General features: G+C 46.6%; 1 protein-coding gene across 3 annotated transcripts in view; it reads left to right on the forward strand.

The window, feature by feature from the left end:
* NR3C1 (nuclear receptor subfamily 3 group C member 1) overlaps positions 1-22,358 on the forward strand; it is a 58,070-nt gene that overhangs the window by 14,769 nt on the left and 20,943 nt on the right. For all 3 annotated transcript variants that reach the window (XM_014253222.2, XM_088063796.1, XM_005523709.3), the window contains exon 3: positions 21,073-21,236. In XM_014253222.2, the coding sequence (XP_014108697.2) occupies positions 21,073-21,236 (164 nt within the window). The remainder of the gene's footprint in view (positions 1-21,072; positions 21,237-22,358) is intronic.

Below are 22,358 nucleotides of genomic sequence, written 5' to 3' on the forward strand. Positions count from 1 at the left end.
TCACACATATTACCGTCAGTGGTTTCCTTGGCTGTCCCTGTCGTCCCCACATGTTTTGGATTGCTGTACCAGCACTGGGGAATTGTTCTTTTCTCTCCTGTGCTGCTGCCACAGATGTGCCACCAAGAGCAGCCAAACCCCAAATGCCAAAAATCAATTTTCTTCTCTAGTTTAGCTGCAAGGAGATTGCAGTAAATAGAATAAATGTCAATCTAATACAATTCATACAAATTTGTAACCAAAATGTAATATTTTGAAGTATTTTCTACAAACACAGCAAGAAAGAACTTTAATTGTGCAAGAAACGTAAGAGCTTGACCACGTTACAGCCATTCCAGTAGTTTATTTTCCTTTATTTTCTAACTGCCAAGGGTAGAACTCAGTGCTCTCCTCTCTCTAATCATTCTTTCCCAGGAAAGGTGATTATGTTTGTTGTTGCTGTGTTAACAGAGTCCTCATTTTGAAGGTGCATTAAATCTGAGGGGTTTCCAAGGTGAGAAATTGGGCTGCTGTGAGGAGCTGGCTCTGCTCTGGGTGTGTTTGGAGCAGGCTGTGCTTGGGGTCTGGAGGGGCAGAGCTGGGGGATCCATGGGATCCCAGGGCTGATCCCAGCGTGTGCAGATCCCTCCTCAGCCGCTCTGTGTGTGTGCAGTACATTGTGTTACTGCTGTACATTTCCCAGGGTGATGATGAATCTCTAACAGTTTTCCCAGAATTGTAGTTTTAGTGAATAAAGCTGTTCTCGATGTCGGAACAGGGAATGGTGTTGGGAATCCTTTGCGTATTTCTGCCCTGAGGGGGTTTCTAATTCTTTCCAGTAGAAATTTATCGTGCAGATACTGCAGAGCATTAATTGCTTGGACTTAGCCTCCACCAACATGTGAAAATTACCAGTAATGCAAACAAGCTGACGATGAGATGCTGCACTGGGAGACGCTGTGTTAAAATGACAATTACTGGCTTCTCCAGCCTGTATTTTGAAGACCTTTTTGTGCCTGTAAGTGAGACCAGGCTGGGAGCAGCTAATGGCTCCATCTTCCATGGCTGCTGCTCTGCTCCAGGGCATGTTGCTTTGCTCTTATTTCTGGAGCTCAGTCAGGCAGGGCTTTCAGATCACGTCAAAAGCAGTATTTCTTTGGATTAAGTCAGTCTTCGGGCAGTGGTGTCCTTGCTGTAGGATGCCACGGTTTGTGCACAGAAGTGGAAGAGCTGTGCCACTGCACTCTGGAGCAATTTCTCAAGGAAGAGCTGTTCCACTGTTCTCACTGCCCTGGACTACCTGAGATGCTCCTTCTCAGGGCCTTCCTCTTGGCCTGAGCACTTGAATTACTTTGGACCCATTCAATCCAAACCTGCTGCTTTGTTGCTATTATTTTCCGTTCACGGAAGAGCTGCAGAGCGTTATTACTTTCCTCTTCCTTCAGGTGTCTGATTTGTCACCTGCCTTTATTAATGCCTTTGCAGCATCACTCTCACCAAGCTGCTGCTGGTTTGGGGAGGGGCTGTGTCTGTCACCGTCCTTCATCTCAAAAGTCAGAGTCAAATATTTGATTATAATTTTGTAGCACTCCAGCACTGACACATTCACCTTTTATTTTGGATCCCTGAGTTGGGGAAGTCTCTTTCTTTTTTTATTATTGCTGGCACAGTGAAGACGGGGGTCACAGAATGGTTTGGGTTGGAAAGGACCTCAAAGCCCATCCTGGGCCACCGTTGTCATGGGCAGGGACACCTTCCACTGGCCCAGGCTCTGTCCAACCTGGTCTTGGCCACTGCCAGGGATCCAGGGGCAACCACAGCTTCTCTGGGCACGCTGTGCCAGGGCCTCATCCAAAATCCCATCTAACTTTGAATTGAAACTTCCCTCTGTGCATTTAAAACCTTTCCTCAGACCCACATAAAAAAGGAAAACACCTTTAGTCTCCTTCTAAGTAACCTTTTGCCAGTCCAGATTTCAGTTTTCAGGCTGCTCCGTCTGGGTTGTGCAATTGCTTTTGATAAACAGGCAGTGTCTGAGTTTGCATTTGACAGGACAGGCATGTTGGAATTCACTTGGTGAAGCCTTTTGGCCAGTGAAAACTGCTTCTTCATCCCAGCAATGTCTTTTTCTTTTAAATCACCAGCTATGATTATATCACTTAACGTATGCAAGTACATTTTAAATTTTCTGTTATGAAACTTGTATTTACTTAGATTAGAAGGCACATATAGAAGGCCTGTATTTGATGTTTAATATTTTTAGAGAAGTAGTGTGCTGGTTTTGTCTCAGGGTAGACATGCAAATGTAAGACAAACACTTTGAGTCACAGGTTTGAAGGCTGTTGGTCAGTCCCGGCCTGTGAGACAAGATTAGAGTGTCTGGTTGTGAGAGATGGTCAAGGACCGAGTCTTTTTCTTAAAAAACCATGGGTTTTGTAACTGTCCACGTAAAGGCAGGGGAGAACTCAGCCACTATCCCCTGCCAGCTCCTTATCAGCTCTGCTGCAGCCTGTGCTGCTGGAATCATGGAGCAGGATTAGCTCGGGCTGGTGGCGTCACACGCAGCTGCAGGTCCAGCACGGCCACAGGTCCAGCAGGTCCAGCAGGTCCAGTCCAGCTGCAGGTCCAGCAGGTCCAGCAGGTCCAGTCCAGCTGCAGGTCCAGCAGGTCCAGTGTGGCTGCAGATCCAGCCCAGCTGAAGGTCCAGCCCAGCTGCAGGTCCAGCGTGGCTGCAAGTCCAGTCCAGCTGCAGGTCCAGCAGGTCCAGTATGGCTGCAAGTCCAGCCCCGCCGCAGGTCCAGCCCAGCTGCAGGTCCAGCCCAGCTGCAGATCCAGCCCAGCTGCAGATCCAGCCCAGCTGCAGATCCAGCCCTGCTGCAGGTCCAGCGTGGCTGCAGGTCCAGCCCAGCTGAAGGTCCAGCCCCTCTGAAGGTCCAGCAGGTCCAGCCCCACTGCAGGTCCAGCCCAGCAGCACCTGCTGCTGTGGGCATGAGGGCTCAGACACTGTCCCTGTCTCTGCACAGCCACGGTGCCCTTCAGGCTGCTGGCACCAGGGTGTGTGCTGGCCGTGGCTCCTGGAAGCCAGGCTGGGTTTATGCTCTTGCTGATGCTTGGCTCAGCCTGCCAGGATGGGGGTGCTGGTGGCAGAGCCCCTGCTGTCCATGGAGCTCCCAGAACAGCCTCGGGGTGTTTGGCAGCTCCCGCACTGCTGGGGGTCAGCAAGGGGCTCAGGCCCAGAGCTTCCTGCTCTCCATGGCTCCAAGGGAGGAGGAACTGCTCCAAGAGCCGCTGCTCCCTGCTCGTGAGGGGCAGAGGCACTTCCCAAAGCCGTGCCAAGGCTCCGTGGATGGTGAAGCTGGGACCTGGACACCAGGACAGGCTCCCAAGTGTCATGAGTGGTGAAGGTGCTGTGACAGTGTTCTGTCTACACTTTAGTAACCCTTGGCTTTTGGAATACTTGCCAGCCCCCATCAGAAGGGTTTTTCACTTGAATCACAAGATTAAACTTAGTCTTAAGCAACTGAGAGCTCTTGGAAGGAACATCTGTGTTGTGTGTCTGCTTCAGGCTTGTGTGTGCTCTGTGCTTGTGTTTGCTCGAGGAGCACAAGGTCCTGAAAGCTGGAGTTTACATGGGGGGCATGTACGTAGCAGCATTATTTCTCTGTAATAATATCATTCCTGCTTCTGTCTAAATGCTCCTGCTGGTTTGATATGTAAGAGTTTTAATTTGACGCTGGATTCTTTGATCACTGCATGTATTCAGAAGTGAGTGTAGTACCCATCAGCATGAGTATTTTTATTGTTGTCTGCTTTGTTCTGCCTTCCTCTCTGACTAGAAAACTAGGTTCTTTTTTGGATTCATGGATGCTCTCTGAGTTATCAGTGGTTAGACAACAAGTAAACACGTACTGTACATGGGCTGCTGGCCAGCTGGCCCTGGCAGCCGGCAGCTCGGGACTTGCTTTCAGCCCCAGAAGAATGCCTGTTTGCTTGGTCATTTCCTTTCCTTACAAATACAAAAAATAAAACTTTCTTCTTCCAATTATATTGCTTTCTTGGCCTAAATATTGGAATTAGGGAGAGAGCTCCTCAGATATTGGGGCTTGGGCAGTTTGGGAAGAAGCTTTTGAGCCTGCATTGGTGCCCTCAAGAAACAGATGCCGGGCTGGGGAGCGAGCGGGCCTTAAATTCATCTTTTTTTTTTCCCCCTTTCTATGTGGGAGCGTTTAACATTGAATTTCTGTCCCTGGCTGAGGCCTGCATTGTTTGTGGCAGCTGTGCCTGCCCCCAGGGAGGTGTTGGGGCGCACAGAGCTCTCCAGGGGCAGTGCCCTGACCAGGGGCTGTGTCCCTGAGGCTGAGCTTCCTCTGCTGGGAAAATCCCCTTGCACAAGGCTGTTTTCTGCATGTTTTGAACTCCAGGGTGGGGAAGGCAACTCAGAACATTACCTGAAGCACCCTGGGACATACCTGGCCACAGTACCCTGGTGTTTTGCCCCACTGTGACTAGTTTTCTTCCAATATTGGAGTGATTACATTCTGTAATGTGGCTGTAAGCTGGAGAATAATTAGTCTGAATGCATTCCTGCAATTGATCTTTTTGCTGGCTATTATACTAAAGATCTGCCAGGAAATTAGCTTCCTTTCTCGCATCCCTTTCCTTCTCCCCTCCCAATGTGCTCAGAAACTCCAAAACAAAATCCTTTGGCTGGGGAAGCCTCAGCCCATGAATGGAGGCTGGTGGTTGTGGCCACCTTCTTTGAGCAGAGGAGGATTTTTTCAAGGACACCAGCACAATGTGTGTGCTCTTCCCTGCAGCCGATGGGTTCTTCAGCCTGGGATAGTGTCAGGGCAGGTTTGGCAGGGGCTGCCCAGGGAGGGTTGGATCCCCATCCCTGGAGGTGTCCAGGGCAGGGCTGGAGGTGGCACTCAGTGCTCTGGGCACAAGGTGGGCATTGGGCACAGCCTGGACTTGATGGCCTTGCAGGTCTTCTCCAGTTTAAGTGATTCTGTGATTTTGATGGCATCCTTTCCCCAGTGTTACGTATACCAAGGAGTTATCATTGGATGCTGGAGTAAATCTGCTTTTGCAGGGAGCTTCACAGTAACTGTTTTCTACACAGCAGTCATCTCTCTTCTTGGCTTTAGTGTGAGGCCAAAAAGAAATCGGGGTGCCTTGGCAATGGGATTGAAACAGCGACACAGGTGATCTTGGATTAATTTACTTATTCTACAGAACCCTATTTCCAACTTAATTTTATCTCCTCTTCTGATCTGTTGTCTCTGCTGTCCATGTAATGCTCTTTTGCAATAGCAGTTGCATTTCTGGCAACTTCTGGGCTGGTTTTGCCACCTTGGGATGACAGTGCTGCCTCCGCACACCCACGGTCACCCCTGCTTGTGGCACACTGCTGAGGGGGAAAGGCGGATCAGAACACATGGATGTGTCTCCTGAGCTTCTGGAGAGGCTGGAGGGAGTCTAAGGAGAACTCCAGCATTCTGAATCTTGGGAAATCAAAGCAGCAGAGGCTTGCAGGAGAGTGAAGGCTGATGGTAGGAGCCACCTTCTTTTCCAGCTGCCTCCAATAAAGGTCGAGTAAAATGCTTTTTTTTACACACCAAGGGTGTGAGGGAGTTTGCCTTTAAAAAGTGTGTGAAAACTTTCTTTTCATATTGTAATTCAGGACTGAGTTTAAAGGCTGGTTTTGAAAGCAATAATATTTAGTGGAAGCTGGTTTTGAGTATCTTGAGCGGTTTTCTTCATTATTTTCCATTTGAGCACTTTAAAACCTATCAAGTCCATTTCCCATCTCCACAATCACATTGAGATTACTTGGTGGTTTCTCTGATCTTCTCAAGGCCTTGCTTTCTGTAAATGACAGTCCCTGTGATATTTATAAAATTGTTTTTTTACTTGGTGGTGTTATTAAAAAATATCAAGCAGAAAAAGTGAGTCCGGGAGGAATGAATTTGGTTATTTCTGACTTTGCAGCACTCTTGGCTGGCTCTCACCGGGGGAAAGAAGAGGCTGGTTCTGAGCAGGAGAGCAATAACCATGGGTTTATTCCATGTCTTGGGAGCACGTTCCAGGCTGCAGTTAAGGCTGTAACGAGTCCCCTGCAGTGTGCAGTCCTGCAGGGCTCCAGGCTTCTCAACACCTCACATTCCCACAGTACCTGGCTGGGAAACACCTGCCCGTACCTGTAGGGCTGTGCAGGTGAGCACAGCCACAGGGTCCCCTCAGGGCTGGTCCTTTACCTCCTGCACCCCAGGAGCAGTGGGCTTCGTCCTGGAGCTGGGATTTGTCCCCTGGTGTTGACTCTGAGCCGTGGAATTTGTTCCTTGCTTCATCAAAGTCCATAAAATATTTCAAGTTTTTCTTACAAAGCTTAAAAACACTACCAGGTCATGGTTTGAGGCTCAGCCTAATCGTGAGATTTAGTTGGTAATTTCCTTTCAAATACAAAAAAATAAAACTTTTTTCCTCCAATTAAATTGCTTTCCTGGCCTAAATATTAAAATTAGGAAAAGAGCTCCTCAGATACTGGAGTTGGTGCAATTGGGAAGGAAGCTTTTGAGGTCTTTGAGAAAAGGTTGTGCAGATCACAGAATCCCGGAATGACCGAGGTGGGAAAAGACCCCCAACACCATCGAGTCCAGACTGTGCCCAATCCCCACCCTGTCCCCAGCCCAGAGCTCCGAGTGCCACCTCCAGGAATTCCTTGGGCACCTCCAGGGGTGGGGATCCAACCCTCCCTGGGCAGCTCCTTCCAAACCTGTCCATACATTATCCCAGGCTGAAGAGCCCAGGAGCAGGGAGGAATAATGTTTTCTTTTTCTTTCCTTTGTGCAGCAGTTGAAGCTCTCCCTGGCTGAAATCAGAAGTGCTGCTTTGTTCTTTAGCTCTTCTGCTCATACATTTCTCAGCTCAGAACAGATTTTCTGAGAAAAGACAGATTCTCTTAATTGTCAGCCCTTAAGTGAAGCTGAAGGAGAAGTGCCAGATGCTGCAGGATTTGTGATTAAAGTTGCAAGAATAAGCAATCCAGGGATACGCTTATCATTGTCTCCTTGGAAAGGCTGACCTGCTTATCTCCAGCACCAGCTCCAGCTGAGGTGAGGAGCTGCAGCCCTTTGCCTGGATCTGGTATTTCCTTATGGATTGTTGCAGGGGAAAATAGGGTTAAGTTGTGACTTCTCCAAGTTTTTTTAAGCACCGCAGCTTCCGAAGTACTGAGAAGAAGCAGCAGTAATGGAAGTTGGTGGGTCTGCTCTTGTCAGGTTATCGTTTACTGTATTTCTCTCATGGTGCTTCCTGGGTTTTTCCTCCAGAACCAGCTATACGTACAGAAATAGGGGTAAGAGGAAGATCTGTATTACAGGTAAAAGCTGAGGATAATGATGGCGTGTTCAGCATCATGAATAAGAAAATACAAAACTTAAGACATTCCTTCCTGTCAGTTTGATGATAATTTATATTCAGGCGTTGGTTAATCTCATCTAAATTCAGATGTGCTGAGGACTCAAATTTAAGAGCATAATTATCCATAGTTCAGTTTTCTCCATGAGGCAGTGGGGAGGAGAAACAGGCTTGGATTGTTCTTTGCTGTTCAGTGTTTCTCTCTATTGCCAGGTAAGTGTTAATTATAGCCATACTTCTAAAATTAGAAGAGAAGAACTCTTTTGGTTCCTGAAGTGAGGTGAAATTAATCTGGGGGGAAAGGTTGACCCTAGATTTTTAAAAATATTTTATTCCTAGGATGTGTTAGTTTTTTTATTTTTAATTTTCCGTGGCGGTGGTTTATTTGTTGATAGTCTCAACTATACTTTACAGATTGGTTGTTGAAACATTGAGCTGTTATGACTGTATCCATCCTGCATGAGACAGATATTGTGTTAACTTTTAACCTGGTTTGTCTCTCAGCCATAGCCTTTATTGCCTTGCCATGAGTAGATTGGATGGCGGAAGCTTCCCTGGGCAGGGTGGAAAGGAAAGCCCCATGTGTGGTGGGATGGCTCCATAAAAACCAGGAGCTCCTTTTCTCCTGGGAGGGGCAGTGGGATGGCTCCATAAAAACCAGGAGCTCCTTTTCTCCTGGGAGGGGCAGTGGGATGGCTCCATAAAAACCAGGAGCTCCTTTTCTCCTGGGAGGGGCAGTGGGATAACTCCATAAAAGCGGATTCTCCTGGGAAAGCAGTGGGGTGACTCCATAAAACCAAGGGCTCCTTCTCTCCCAGGAAGGGCCAGCACAGCAGGTTCCTGTCTGGGTCCCACTGGGTCCCACTGGCAGCCCTGCACAAGCAGCCACAAACCTGTGCCAGGTGAATCCCTGGCCACACAAGGCTTTATCTGCAGGTTTAAGCAGAGCCCTCTCCACACAAAGAGTTAATGGTGCAGTCAGAGCTGGGTTTGTTCCTGGTGCAGACATGTTTGTCAGCGTGACCTTTGTTTAATGTTTCTCAGACAGAACATGTAAGTGACATAAGAGCAGTTAAGAAGTCGGACGGATTTTAGCCTGGAAATACAGCGAGGCTTTGGCCATACATGCATTTATTGCACCTTAAAAATACTCCTGGGGGAGCTGCACCTTCTAGGGGCCGTTCAGAGCCGGGTGGGAGCGCTGAGCTGGGGAGCCAGGCTGGTCCCACCCTCCTTTGGGATCCCTGGTTGTGCTGACGTGTCTGGAGTCTCATGTGCTGCTTCGCTCTGAACCACTGTGAAAAATAAGGGAAGATTAACCACTTCACTGTTTCCCAAAGGTGGTTTGTTCCTGGGTTAATTTCTCTAAAGCCCCACAAATCGGAGAGTTTCCAAGGGTAGCAAAGCTTTTGTCTGAGGGAACCTCATCCCAGCATTGGAGTTTGCTGAGCCATTGGAGCAGTGTCTCTCAAAGATGCAGTAGCAGTTGAAGCTACTGTATTGTTAAAGCAATACAGAAGTGCTTGTTTAAACCAGGATGTTGTGTTTTAGATAAAAGCACCTCTATGTGCCTTTCATTTGAAAACTTAAGGCTTTCTGTATGTCAGCATCTCCTGTTATATTAGGAGTTAAAAGCTTGTTTGGTGTGTGTGATTGCACCTGTATGGGGTCTGCACCCTGGGAGTTTCAGTACTGCTTTGGTTTGTTTCTCTGGTACTTGCTGCTGAAAAAGCTGATTATAAGGCTGAGACTGAGGTAAATGAAGTTGTACCCCAGTGAGGACTTCTCAGTAATGTCCGATTGAAATGGATCTTTTTTTTCTCCTTTGCTTGATGTTAATACTTTTGAAAGGTGGGATTGTTGGATTGACAGATCATCTGACAGGTTGAAGGAATTGGCTGATGAACCTTCATTTTTTCCTATCCTATCCTGCATCTAGCTTTGTCAGATTTTTGTCTCTGTTATGCTTTTTTCAGGTGCCTGTAGCTTTGAAACCTGTCCTAGCTGCAGCTCAAAAAGCATTTTTTGGTATTTTCATATTGTTTGATTTCATCAATAATATGGGGAACTGATGCCATACCTGTTCTCTCACCTCCTGTGTAATTATGCTTATGTAAGGAGATAAGGACTTAGGGACTAATACATAGTCTTAAAACTGAGTTAAACACCTGTTTTCTTCAGGTGCTGAGTAGAGTGAGCTCACCTTCCAAGCCCAGCATGCAGTGAATTCTGCCTTTCCTAGATTTCAGTAGTAAACATCCAGTAATTTTTCCATAAGGAATACTACAGCTCTCCTACTGGAACAGTCTTTAGATGACTTCAAAACCTGTTGCAGCTGTGAATACTATATACACTCCATTGAGTAAATCTTGAGTAATGACCATAGTTAAAATGTTTGATATGAGCTGTTGTAGCATGTTCTAATTCCAGAGAAGACAAGAGTTTCCCAGCAGGAAAGTTTTTTAATACTTTTCGTAAAGAATGTTGGAATTGCTGCTGTTGGACACTTGCAGTGAAGTCAGCCCCGAAGACACAGGAGGTGCCCTGGGAAAAGAGGGGTGCTGTGGAGGGCTCAGAGTCTGTCTGTCCCTGCCATGGTGGTTTTGTGAGAGGTAAACAGCCCATTAATGAAGTTTACAGATGGAGTTTAATTGGGAGGGGTTCCCAGTGCTGCTCAGGAAGAGAAAATACACAAAGAGGCAGAGGCGAACAATGTGGCCAGGAAACTGTGCGAGGTTCACAAGGAAGGAATAGAGGTTCCTTCAGCTGACAGGGAGGGGAGAGGACAGAGGAAAGACGATAAAATAATACCAGAAGCCCAGGAGAGAGAAAGAAGGTGAGAGCTAAAAGTATCTTGGAAGGGGGAAAAAAAAAGCACACCACAAAGGAGGCCGAAGCCCCAAGGTGAGAGTTGCCTGTAAAGGCCGGGTGTGGGCCACAGGAGGGATGTGGTGAAACATCTTAATAGTCTTGAGTGTGTGACATGGTTGCCAAGTGGAAATAAAAGCAGGTAATGACCTACTGTGTGTGCATGTCATAGCAGAAATTGTGTCTGTAATTGCTTAACAGTGTTGACAAAAGTAATTACAGCACTCTACTGGATAATTCAGTAAAGTTGACTTAAAAGTGCCTTGGAAATGACATACAATATACACGTCATACAGGTCTGGGGTGCTACTCCTTGCTTGGCCTTCTGAGAATATTACACAAGTTTCTGTGGCTGACTTTGTGTCAATAAACAAACTTTTGACATGCTTTTCTTCCTGTTCATGCGAGGAAGAGTGGTTTCGTATTTGTTCTTTGCATCCACTGTGTCAGAGGCCAGTTAAAGTGAAGTGAAATTGTGTTCTGAAAAGTGGTAAAAGTGGCTGCAAGAGTTCAGGAAATGCTTTTTAAACAGGTTTGCTCAGTTTTAAGCTCTGTTATGTAGATACACAGGTCTGGATATGAAAGATAAAATGCTCTAAGAACTAAATGTAAAATGGAAAAGAGAAACTTCTTGTAGGGTTTGGGGAGAAGCCTCGGCCTCTCCCTCAGGGCCCTGAGCCGTCACCGTGCTCATCCGTCAGCAACTCTCTGATGCTTAAGTCACCAGGAATTTTGAATTTGCTCCTTATCTTTCCTGTAGGAACTCCTGCTCCCTCTGTAAGATGGTAAAAAAGAATCTCTACCCTTTCAAGTGACGTTAGTGCTCATGACTAAATGGGGAACATAATCCACACGAGTTGGTGCTGCACCTCAGCTCGGGCCTGTGGCGCTGACAGCAGCTTGCAGTCGTCATCCTTGTGACTAAGATCTCAAAATCATCACAAGTATTTTTGTCTTCCAGCAGAGTACCCAGGATATGATGTTTTTATTGCTTTTTGTTTATTTTTCATGCTCTTGGAAGCCGTCACGAAAGCTGATTCCATCCTGGCGGGTTTATTGTAGCAAAGCCCAGTCTCCCTTCCCACTGCACAGCTCATTAAAGCCAGCTCAAGCTCCTCATCAGCTCATTTCTTTAGCTGCTGATGAAAATAAATGGATTTAACAATGAATTTCCTTCTCAAGCGATCTAAACATACTGAATACATACCTGAAACTGGAGTGGAAACACAGTGAGTTTAGTAAACAGTTTGAAAACAACAGGAATGAACCTTCAGTACAAATTCCTGTTGGTAAATGCAAATTATCTGTGTAACAAGTCCATGTCATGTCCCATCCATGTGGAAACAAACCAGTACAGTTTATGGGCATCTCTTCTGCCCAACAGAAGGGTGTCTTCAGTACTGAAACAGTAAGTGCTGGGGGATAAATCTTCATTTTCAGTTGCGGGTTGAGCACTGGTTGAAGCAAGTGACCAGTGTGCCCATTGACCATCCAAAATTTCAGGAATATGCTACTGTTAAAAATACAGTTCTCATTCGTTGGTTGGTTTATTTTGGGGGAAAAAGTTTGCTTTCTTTCCTGCAGATACTGGGAATATAACAGACATGTTTTAAGCCATGAGGTAGATTTTGATTCTTTAGCAGTTTCTGCTAAAAGCAAATGTCATTTAAGGAGAGTATTTTTCTTGCTTACGTTCCTTGTTTAAACTCTGTTTTGGCTGTTTTCTTTTTGGTCCACTGGTGTTTTTTGAGCTTCTGGACTTCTGTTCAAAGTTTAAAGAACAATAAGCAGTCAAATGTAAAATAATGTCAATTGAACCAACCGATGACTCAACAGTCAACCAAGTCATCCTGGCCCTGCACCAAATGGACCAAGGCCAAAACCTAAAGTTGGCACCGGTCCCCGTCCCTGTTCTCCATAGATTTGCACTGAAGCAGAGCCCAGAGTGCAACACGTTGGTTAATATTCCATAATGAAGTGCTGCACATGTAAATGCGTGCCTCCCATTGAGAAATCCGTGCTGGGGGAGGACCTGTCGTGCAGGGAAGCGGGGAAACGGGGTTTGTGCTCCAAGAAATTCAACAGCCTCAGTTGCTTCAGTATGGCTTCCCCTCTGAACAGAGCTTCCTGGAAGGGCTGGAGAAGGAATGAAGGGAAAAACATTCCTTTCTGCTTCTCTTGCCTTCTCTTAATTTTTCCCTTCTCCTCTTCTTCCTGCTCAGAGTTAACGTGTTACTTTTACTCTGTTATTTGTTTTTGACTTATATTACTTTTAGTTTCTTTCTTTATATTTCTTCTGATTTTTGTTGTTGTTGTAAAGCAGGAATTAGCTCTGCAGTGCAGCTAAAAGCATGAACTGGTGAATAAGTCCGTGTGGCCACATAGATACAACTCCAGGCCCACACCACTGTTAGATATTCCACTGGCAGCAGGAGAGTCTTAATTTTACTGTGTTTTTTTTCAGAATAGAAGAAATGAACTTCCTAATTACAAGTCTAAATTTATTTATATCTTGATGATTATTTGACTGGGGAAGGACTATACTGCAGCTTTGAGGCATTTCAGCCTGGAGAAGAGAAGGCTCCAGGGGACCTTGAAACCCTTTCCAGTGCCTAAAGGGGCTCCAAGAGGGCTGGAGAAGGACTTTGGACAAGGAGTGACAGAAAAAGGGGGAATGGCTCCCCACTGCCAGAGAGCAGGGTTAGATGGGATATTGAGGGTGGGGAGACCTTGGCACAGGCACTGAGAGCAGCTGTGGCTGCCCCTGGATCCCTGGAAGTGTCCAAGGCCGGGTTGGACAGGGCTTGGAGCAGCCTGGGACAGTGGAAGGTGTCCCTGCCCATGGCAGGGGGTCTTTAAGATCCTTTCCAATCCAGACCATTCTGGGATTCTATGATTCTACTGCAGTTTAGTTTAATCTTTTACTGCCTTTCTTTCTGTATCATTAATATTTTTCCATGTATGTTAGAATCAGCTTTCCAGATGTCTCTCTCTCCTTTCCTAGCAGCATCATTTTGGCAGCCTGCACGCAGTCCTGTGATTGACACGAGCACTGGACACGGCTCACACTGAGGTCATTAATGGAATAAGTCCTGTTTAATATTTTAAGTTCAGTTCCTCTGGTACAACATTAATGAGTGCTGGGATAAGGGGTCAGATCTGATATATGCTGACTGTGGAGGAAGAGCCAAAATGCTGTGGCTGCTCTGAGCTCATGGATCTCTTGTGATAATTGCAGAATGTCTCAGTACAGTTCTGCTGCTGTTGAATTCCAAGTGCTGGCCCTTGGAATTGGTGTGTTAAAGGGTCAGTGTTAAGACAACATGGTTTTGGGCAGTATCTTGGCTCTTGGTTAGTTTGCAAGGTTCAGAAAACTAAAAACCTGCCTCCAAGACAGGTAGAGCAGCTCTGAGGCACCTGAGATCTGAAACAGAATCCCAGAATCCACAGGAGTTGGAAAAGACTTTCAATGTTACCGAGTCCAGGCTGTGCCCGATGCCCACCTTGTCCCCAGCCCAGAGCTCTGAGTGCCACCTCCAGCCCCTCCTTGGACTCCTCCAGGGATGGGCACTCCAAACTTCTCTGGGCAGTTCCAGTGCCTGAGCTCCCTTTCCATGGGGAAATTCCTGCTGCTGTCCACCCTGAGCCTCCCCTGGCCCAGCCTGAGGCCGTTCCCTCTCCTCCTGTCCCTGTTCCCTGGGAGCAGAGCCCGACCCCCCCGGCTGTCCCCTCCTGCCAGGGACTTGTGCAGGGCCAGAAGGTCCCTCCTCAGCCTACTTTTCTTCAGGCTGAGATTTCTTGGGATGCACTGAAAATAAAAAAAAAACCCTCCAATTCTACTCAGACGTTTGCACTTTATTGTGCAGTGCATTATTCTTGCAGCTGTCCTGGTCCTGGCTCACCTGTGAGCACCAAGGGTGTCCCTGTGCCCTCGATGTGTCCGCGAGACCGAGTCTGTGAAAGGCAGGTTTGAGATGATCCATAGGCTGTAAATACAGGTAGATCAAATGGCTGTCATCCAGCAAAGCATAAATAATTTGTGTGGCCCAGGATAATTTAATTCCATATTTTTCCGTATTTTTATGTAAAGTCTGTATTTAAGTATAGAGGTACTGGCTTCTGTCTGGATCTCTTTTTTTGCTGCGTCTTTATTTAGGGAAGGAAGGGTGCACAATGAAATTTAAAAAGCAGCACAAAGCTTTGGAAAAGTGTGCCTAAACCGATTCATATAGAAATGAATTCTACCCTTGAAGGTAAGACTTTTTGGCTGCTTTACTGGAGCACTGTAATAAATATAAAAGTTTAGAACATATAATTTAATTATCATATTCTGGCCATAAATGCTTTAGGTCTGTAGTACATTTGAAATCCCAAGAGCTCTGGCTGAGGTTGCAGCTGCAACATCAATTACCATTTATCCATTCCAAGAAAGCTTTGCCTGTGCCCTTGAAACCTTTTCGTTCTGGAGAGGCTCCAGTGGGAGCGCGGCCGCTCCGCTCTGCGCGCGGCTGCTCCAGCGGCGCTCCCAGGGATGCCAAGATGGGAGCAGGCGCCATTTCACAGCGGGGCCGGTGCCTCTGGAGCTGCCAGCGGCTCCTTGGTGCTTCCAGACAGCTCAGGGTCCCCTTGGTGGATGCTCCTCAAGGTTTGGGCATAGCCGTGGTGCAGGCTTGGAGAGGACTGGAAGCACGGTGGCCGTGGCGCTGCCAGAGTGGGTTTGCTCCGTGTGTTGTGTTGGGAATCTGCAGATTCCTGTTCTGCTTCTGTGCTGGTGGTATCTGCCAGCAGTATTTGTACAAACCCACAAATCCTGCAGCCAGCTTCAGTTGTACGAAGGGATGGTAAAAGGTGTGTCCTGCAGGTGGGGGTGATCCGAGACTTTGCTGCTGGAGCTATCTCTGGTACCTTAGATGTTTCTGTTAGAACCCTGGCAGTCCCCTAGCACCATTTTCTGTGACAGGGTCGGGAGGAGGGACAGTTCCTGCCCCTCTGACTGCACACCAGGAGTTTCTCTGCCATGAGTTTCTGGCTCTGGCAGTGAAGGAAATTTGGCCGTGGCCTTCCGGAGTGACACATCCCTGACGGCGGCATTATCTCGGCTGTGTCATAGACACGTTACACAGAACGAGACCGTTAGCTCAAAATCTGATTTCCTGGCTTATCAGGGGGTTTTTAATACAGTGTTTATCTGGGTGTGTGATAAAGGAAACCCTGTTAATTGTCCTTCTTCTCAGAGAAGCTGGAAAGCAGAAGTGCTGGGGGCTTTTATTTACAGGCTTTGGTTAAGTACTCCAGAGTAGATTTTTCATTTGTTACAGCATCATTGAGGACATGCTTGTTGTCAAGACCAGCACTCCTACCAAAACCATCCTGGTCTCCATATTAAACAGAAAATATGAAAGAGAATTGAAGAATAGGTGGGTCTGTTAGGAAGTTATGTGGAGGGAGGATTTGTGGCTTGGTGAGCAGTCAGCACCCCAGGACACCTTGGCTTGGGGTCTTGTCACCTTGTGATTTGTGCCTGTGGCAGTGGCTCTGTGCCCCTTCTGAGGCACCCAGCCAGCCAGGCCTGGCTCTGTCTGCAGAGTTCAGGCAGCCTGGAGGGAAAACCTGGGTTCTTACCAATTTTCAGTCTCTTGAAAATGAAATGAAAACATTTCAAGAGACAGAAGAAACCAGTGGTTCAGGTTCTCAGCAAAATGCCTTTCTGGAATTGTTTCCAATTGGCAAACGCAATTCTATTTTAATAGTCATGACAAGTCTAGTGTCAACAGCCTTGGATTAAATTTTTTTCCTGCTTGAACTGAAAACTACTTCCCTGTGTAAGAGGATATAAAAATAATTAATAGTTTCTGTAGTTAATGAAGAAATAAATAAACAATTCAAAAAATGTAATCAGTCGGTATCCACAGCCTAGTGTTTACATTGTTCTCATTGCTGGAAGATAAGGAGGAGGCCCAGATGGCAATGACATTGAAAATGGTTTCTTTAGTTTGGTGATACCACTTACACCAATAAGTAATTTGCTTTTTGGAATACGTTCCCAGTAGTTGGTTCAGTTGAGCTGCAGAGCCAGGATGTGTGGTGGGCTGTGTTTTGGTGTCTGGGTGTGTCAGGAGTGAGCTCCTGTTTGGAAAGAATTTGATCCAGGCTGACCATCCCTTCCATGCGCTGGTGAAAAGAGGTGCAGGAAATGATCAGTAATTTTGGTTCCTGAAAGTGTTCCCCTTGTCATTGTCTCACTAGAGTTGTTTTTCATAGGATCAGAGAACCATGCAGTGGTTTGGGTTAGGAGGGACCTTAAGGATCATCTGATTTCACCCCTGCCATGGCAGGGACACCTTCCCCTGTCCCAGGCTGCTCCAAGCCCCGTCCAGCCCGGCCTTGGGCACTGCCAGGGATCCAGGGGCAGCCCCAGCTGCTCTGGGCACCTGGGCCAGGGCCTGCCCACCCTCACAGGGAGAGATTTCTTCCCAGTGTCTATTCTAAACCTTCTCTTGGAAGTTTGATACTTCCGTGATTTTCATTTAATAGTGGTAAATAACAGGAGGGCGGTATATTTTTTAAATTACATTACAGTGTTAGTAGGTTCAGCACATAGGGCTGTGGCCATTCTGTGTGTTGGGGAGGTTTTCTCTTCTTCACAGTAAAGAGAAAAAGGAGACAAGCAAATGTTCTCCTGAGCAGTGCCCACCTGCCCTGGGAGGAGGTCATTTCTTCACAGGGTGAATCCCTCCTCCCCTGCATCTGCTGCATGTCCATGGCTGGTGGCAGGGCCAGAGCCTGGTGCTCCCTGTCTGTGTGTCCTGTGTGTCCCTGTCTGTGTGTCCTGCCTGTGTGTCCCTGCTGTCCAGGCCATGCTGTGACCATCCCCCAGCAGGACCCCGGGACAGGAGCTCTCCCCAAGCCTTACCGCACCCTCCCGTGCTGCAGGTGACCCTTGAGCTGGGGTTGAAGTCTCTGGTGAATGATTAACACTGAAATGGCTTTAGTTAAACAGCTTGATTTCTGCAGAGCTCCTTACTGGGGCAGCACCTTGCTTAAGCCTTTCCATTTTGCCCCCTTCATTAAGATTTCCCATTTCACCCCCTTCATTAAGGTTTCCCGTTTTGTCCCCATATGTTGCCTTGATTGGAAATGATAAACACATCTATACAAATAAATAAAATCAGATTGTGTATGAATAGTTTCTGAAAAATACATGTGAATGTACTAAGTTTAGTACCTCATGCCAATACCTTGCCTCCCAAAATGAAATTTAATCAGTTTTTACAGATTTGGAACCCTGAAAATTGGGAGGTTTTTTCCTCTCTCATCTGTGCTGCTTGATTATTTTTTTTTAAATCTTGATAAGACTTACACTTTGCTAGGGTTTTGTTGAGCTGAAAGCAACTTCTGTAAACACTGAAAGGTATTCCATTATTATATTACCTCAGAGCATAAATTCCCTGCTTACCTCTTCCTTAGGAAGCGGTCATTTGCCTTTTACTGTGTATAACTTTCTAGGTGAGAGATTTGTGTGTAATGTCAGCCTGGTTAGGAGCCCTGCTGCCCTGCAATCCCTCCTGCTGGTGTTTTACACGCGGGGCTGTCTGGCAGCTCTCCACACCGTTAGTAAATATTGCCCTTATCTGATACAGCCAGGCTGGGAAGATATGCCTGCAGCCCGGATTGGATTGCTGGCTACTGCTTTATTAATCAATGTAATCATTTATTTTTAGTTTTCTAAGTCATATCATCTGTTTTCTTTCTCATATTACATTTTCTGTGGTGCTGGTATAGAAAATGAGCCCTGTTTAAAAATTAAAGGTGACTGAAAAGTTTCAGTGGAATATGTTTGGCACTGTCATGGTTTCCCTGACAGCTGATGAATGTTTCCTTAAAAATGCTTTTGTCAGAAATTTGAGAGGTATAAAGAGTTTTATTTTTGTATCTAAATTAGCTGTCTTCAAAACTATACATAGAAAGATGTTTCCATCTTTTTCTGGGTTTAATAATTTTAATGAAGCGAAGTTCTGAAGTTATATATTCCTTATTTAAAATCATAGCTCTCAGCCTGTACTTCAGTGTTTAATCTGAGATACTTAGTCTTAGAAAAGGAGTTGCTGGGCCTAAACCTTTAGAGAAAATAAGACATGTTAGAGTAGCCAGCCAGTGATTGCTGCTAGGAGAAGGGGTATTGCTTGGTTTTGAGGGAAGTGTTGGGCTTTTTAGTTGTTTTTTTTTTGCATATGACAGTCTAAAAACACAGAAACAAATTTCTTTTTCCAAATGTATCAGTAAGCTGGGGAGAGAAGAAAAAAACAAAAACCGAAACAAATGAAGTAACGTGTATCACATGAAAGGAAGCAGAGCTTTGAGGTCAGAATTGCCTGATGATCAGGCAGGAAAGCTGTGAGACAGCAAAGAACCAAGGACAGCGCTCGAGCCTGAGGTTCTCCTCTTGTCTCTGGGCTCCTTCTGCAATCTCCAGGAGCAGCAGACCTGGCCAGAGCCAGCACAGCAGAAATAGATGTGACTCCTCAGCTTCCTCAGCCATGAGCTCTGCGCTCCTGCAGCCCGTGCCCGGGGGGGACAGACCCCTCCATCCTTCCCAAGCTGTTCCTAGAGGTCTGTGCACTTGAGGAAGGCAGGCAGAAAGCAGGACCAGCCTGTAATTAAAGATGCGTGTTCCTACGGACATCAAATAGGTGGGACTGGCTTGAATTACATCCTGCCATGGCTTGGGTGCTGAGGGCTGGGTTGTGCAACCACGGGGGGTTATTAAAGCTCACTGTTTTAGAAAGAAGACAGATTAATTGGAAAAGGCAGAAGAGCCGTGCCATGGCTGATGAGCAGCCCATCAGTGAGCGCTGCTCCAGCTGACAGACACCTCGTGGGGGCTGCCAGCCTCGTGGCACAGCCATGGAGGAGACGTGCCGCAGCATTCCACAGATACTTGCTGAACACGGAGGAGCGATGTGACAGATTTGAGTTCTTTTCCAAGCTCTGGAAAGAAGCATTCTTCCTTTCGGGAAAAGAAGGGCCTTGTTCTTCCCTTTTTCCTCAAGTTTGACTCATTCTCCTCCATTCCTGCTGCCAGCCTTTCCTACTGAGGGCTTTGCGCCACCCTTGTTCTGGTCTTACTCTGCTCTCCTTCTCCCACTGCTCTTCCAGCACGTTGAAGCTGTTGCTGTGTTCCTGTCTGGTGTTTTCTCCTCTGCTCTGAGACACAGCTCAGCTTCTCCCCAGCTCAGTCACTGGATTTAGGGGGTCCACACATCCCTTAGGTCTTTGCCTGCCTGTGCTGTCTCATTTTTCCCCCCCTAAAGCAAGTAATTTTCACTTCTCTCTGCCTTCTGGTTCCATTTTTGTCAAAGTGAGAACTTCATTGACACATTTATTCTGGTCTGACTTTGATCCCTCTGTATTGAGTGGGAGGATCCTGCTCCTTGTCTTTTGATTGCCTCAATCCCTGTAGGAAAGAACACAGTGGCAAAGTCCTTTGGATCACTGGATGGGCCATTTCTCTGGTGCTCTCTGGGGATGGGACATGAGGACCTGTGCAAAAGCAGAGCACCCAGGTGTCGGAATCTCTTCATTCGGGATGGAATTTTAAGCTTTCCATGAGCGTGTTGGAGCTGTAGGTTTTTTTAAATGTGTGACCAAATCTGGTCAGACTTCCTTGAGGAGAGGAAAAGGAATTTTCCATGCAAAAGCCATCCCACATACAAATGTTAAGCCCACATCAGGGAACGTGGATGGTCTGGAGAGTTTCCAAGGAGAGGCACCAAAACCTTAAATAAAAGTGTCATTTTTCTAGCTTCATCTGGAGAGGCTGGAACCCTGGTGAACAGGATTTTCTGTGAAAATTAGTCTCAAGTAAAGCAGGCAGTATAGAAATCATATTTTAGAAGTTTCAAACTTAGCTGGAAATCACAGAATAGCTGGGGTTGGAAGGGACCCCTGGAGATCATCCAGTCCAACCAAGGAAGGGTCACCCAGAGCAGGGGATGCAGGAACGTGTCCAGGTGGGTTTGGGATGTGTCCAGAGAGGGAGACTCCGTGACCTCCTGGGCAGCCGTTCAGTCTCTGCCACCCTCCATGGAAGGAAGTTGTTCCTCATGTGGAGGTGGATGAGCTCAACAAGCTGGGGGCAGTGCTTGGGGCTGCAGCTCTCTAAGATCAGCCCCTGAGCTCTGGCCCAGCACTGCTGGGTCAGCCCTGAGGATTAGGAGCAGCTCCAAGGTGATTACGATGGATTGTTTGTTGTTCAAAGAGGGATTTGGGTTTTTTCTTACCAAGCCAACCCTTCATTTGTAGCTGGGCTGGGTGTTTACATCCAGATCCTGGAATGAGGAATATTTCTCACTCTGCTCCTAAACTGCTGGGGTGAAATGATCACTTGTTACTGTGAATATTTGTTACTATATGGCCCAATTTGCACAGCTTCTTGCATAACAGAATCCCAGTAGGAAAGCCGGTGGTGGTGCTGGGAAGGGAGCCCTTGTGCAGACTGCAGGGAATGTGGCAGTAATGGAAACAATATGGAGTAAGAACGTGTTTTAAGAGTCAATTTTAAAGGCTGGGATAATTGTGCAAGAAACTTGGCTTCAGAAACGTGTAAGGGAAGGAATCTTGATGCAGCCAAATAGGCTGTGAAAAATCCATACAGCTTTGCTTGGGTTTTACAGAAGTCCTTGTTTAACTGTTTCTGGTGCTCTGTGTGCAGAACTGCCCCCGAGAGTGGGGACAAGCCACTCTGGCAGGTGTGAACTCTGTGTTCACCTCTATCCCAGTTAAAGGTATTTTTCTGCTTTGTTTCAGCCCTGGAATGAGGTCAGATGTAAGCTCTTCTCCATCCACAACCTCAGCAACGACGGGACCACCTCCCAAGCTCTGCCTGGTGTGCTCCGACGAGGCCTCCGGGTGCCACTACGGTGTCCTGACGTGTGGCAGCTGCAAAGTGTTCTTCAAACGGGCAGTGGAAGGTAGGACCTGCTTGGATGAGTTTCCTGCTTACAAATATAAAATCCCCATGCATATCATCCAGTTTTGAGCCCAGCATCCATGGTCTTGCTAGAATCCTACTGAACATCCCATCCATTAGATCACCGATCTTGTCATAGTAAATCACATTGATAATGGTGCATTATCCAAAGCGTGGATTCCATTCACATTGATAAAATGCTCCCATTCACTCTGTGTAAAAGAATTTATTGTTGTCTTGGCTTTTGTCTCTTTCATTTTCTTTCACTGTTGTTTTTGTTTGTTTGTCACATTTTTGTACAGATCTTTGTCTGTGTGCAATAGATTTGTAAAGTTTGTGATTTTCAATTTAAGGTTATTTGGTTTGTGTAGAAAACTTACATGGAACTTGGTAAATCTGTTGTGTGTGAGGTTATCTTAGTTTTACAGTTCTTCCTGTAAACAATGTTGGTTGAATTGCATCCATGTCCCTGGGTGCTACTTGTGGGGACACTGGGTACCAGGGACATGTGTGGGATTGAATCACTGAGGTTTCTCTCTAGTTGTGATTAGAGAAGATCATTCTGGAAAACAGAGATGATGGAAACCTGACGTGATTAAGAACTGTGATTATGGGGTGTGTTTGTTGCCATTTTGTAAGGGACTAGGTCGTACCTCAAGATCTGACTCTGCTTCAGTATCACATGCAGAAAAACTGGAGCATATTCCCAATGTTTCTGGGAAGATGGTGATTCCTCAGGTCTGAAGAACATTGTTCTTAGTTCTGGCCCTCAGGGCTTCCTGTCTTGTGCCTTCCTCATGCAGCCCTCGCTGAACCAGGCTCTTTCTGCTGACATTTCTGCGAGCTGGGGTCACTGGAAGAGAGGCTGTTTGACAAAGACAAGCCACTGTTCAGTCCTCAGAGGCAGCACTTCCCCCAGTTCCTGGCTCACCGGGTGCCATGGGACCTCCATGGAAGGGCAGAGCATCCCGGAGGGATCAGAAAGTCAAGTTCATGTCATGGTTTCTGCTGGTCACAAAGGGGTGTTGGCTCTGTGGGAGCTGAACTTCAACAAGGCACTATGATCTCAAGTGCAAAGCAGATGATCATCTGTACCTTTGATTAAAACATGGTCACCAGAGAT

The sequence above is a fragment of the Pseudopodoces humilis genome, chromosome 17 (genome assembly GCF_049639895.1).
Source record: "Pseudopodoces humilis isolate 2021_Gansu_Grassland_sample_001 chromosome 17, ASM4963989v1, whole genome shotgun sequence".
In the NCBI taxonomy this organism is placed as follows: domain Eukaryota; kingdom Metazoa; phylum Chordata; class Aves; order Passeriformes; family Paridae; genus Pseudopodoces; species Pseudopodoces humilis.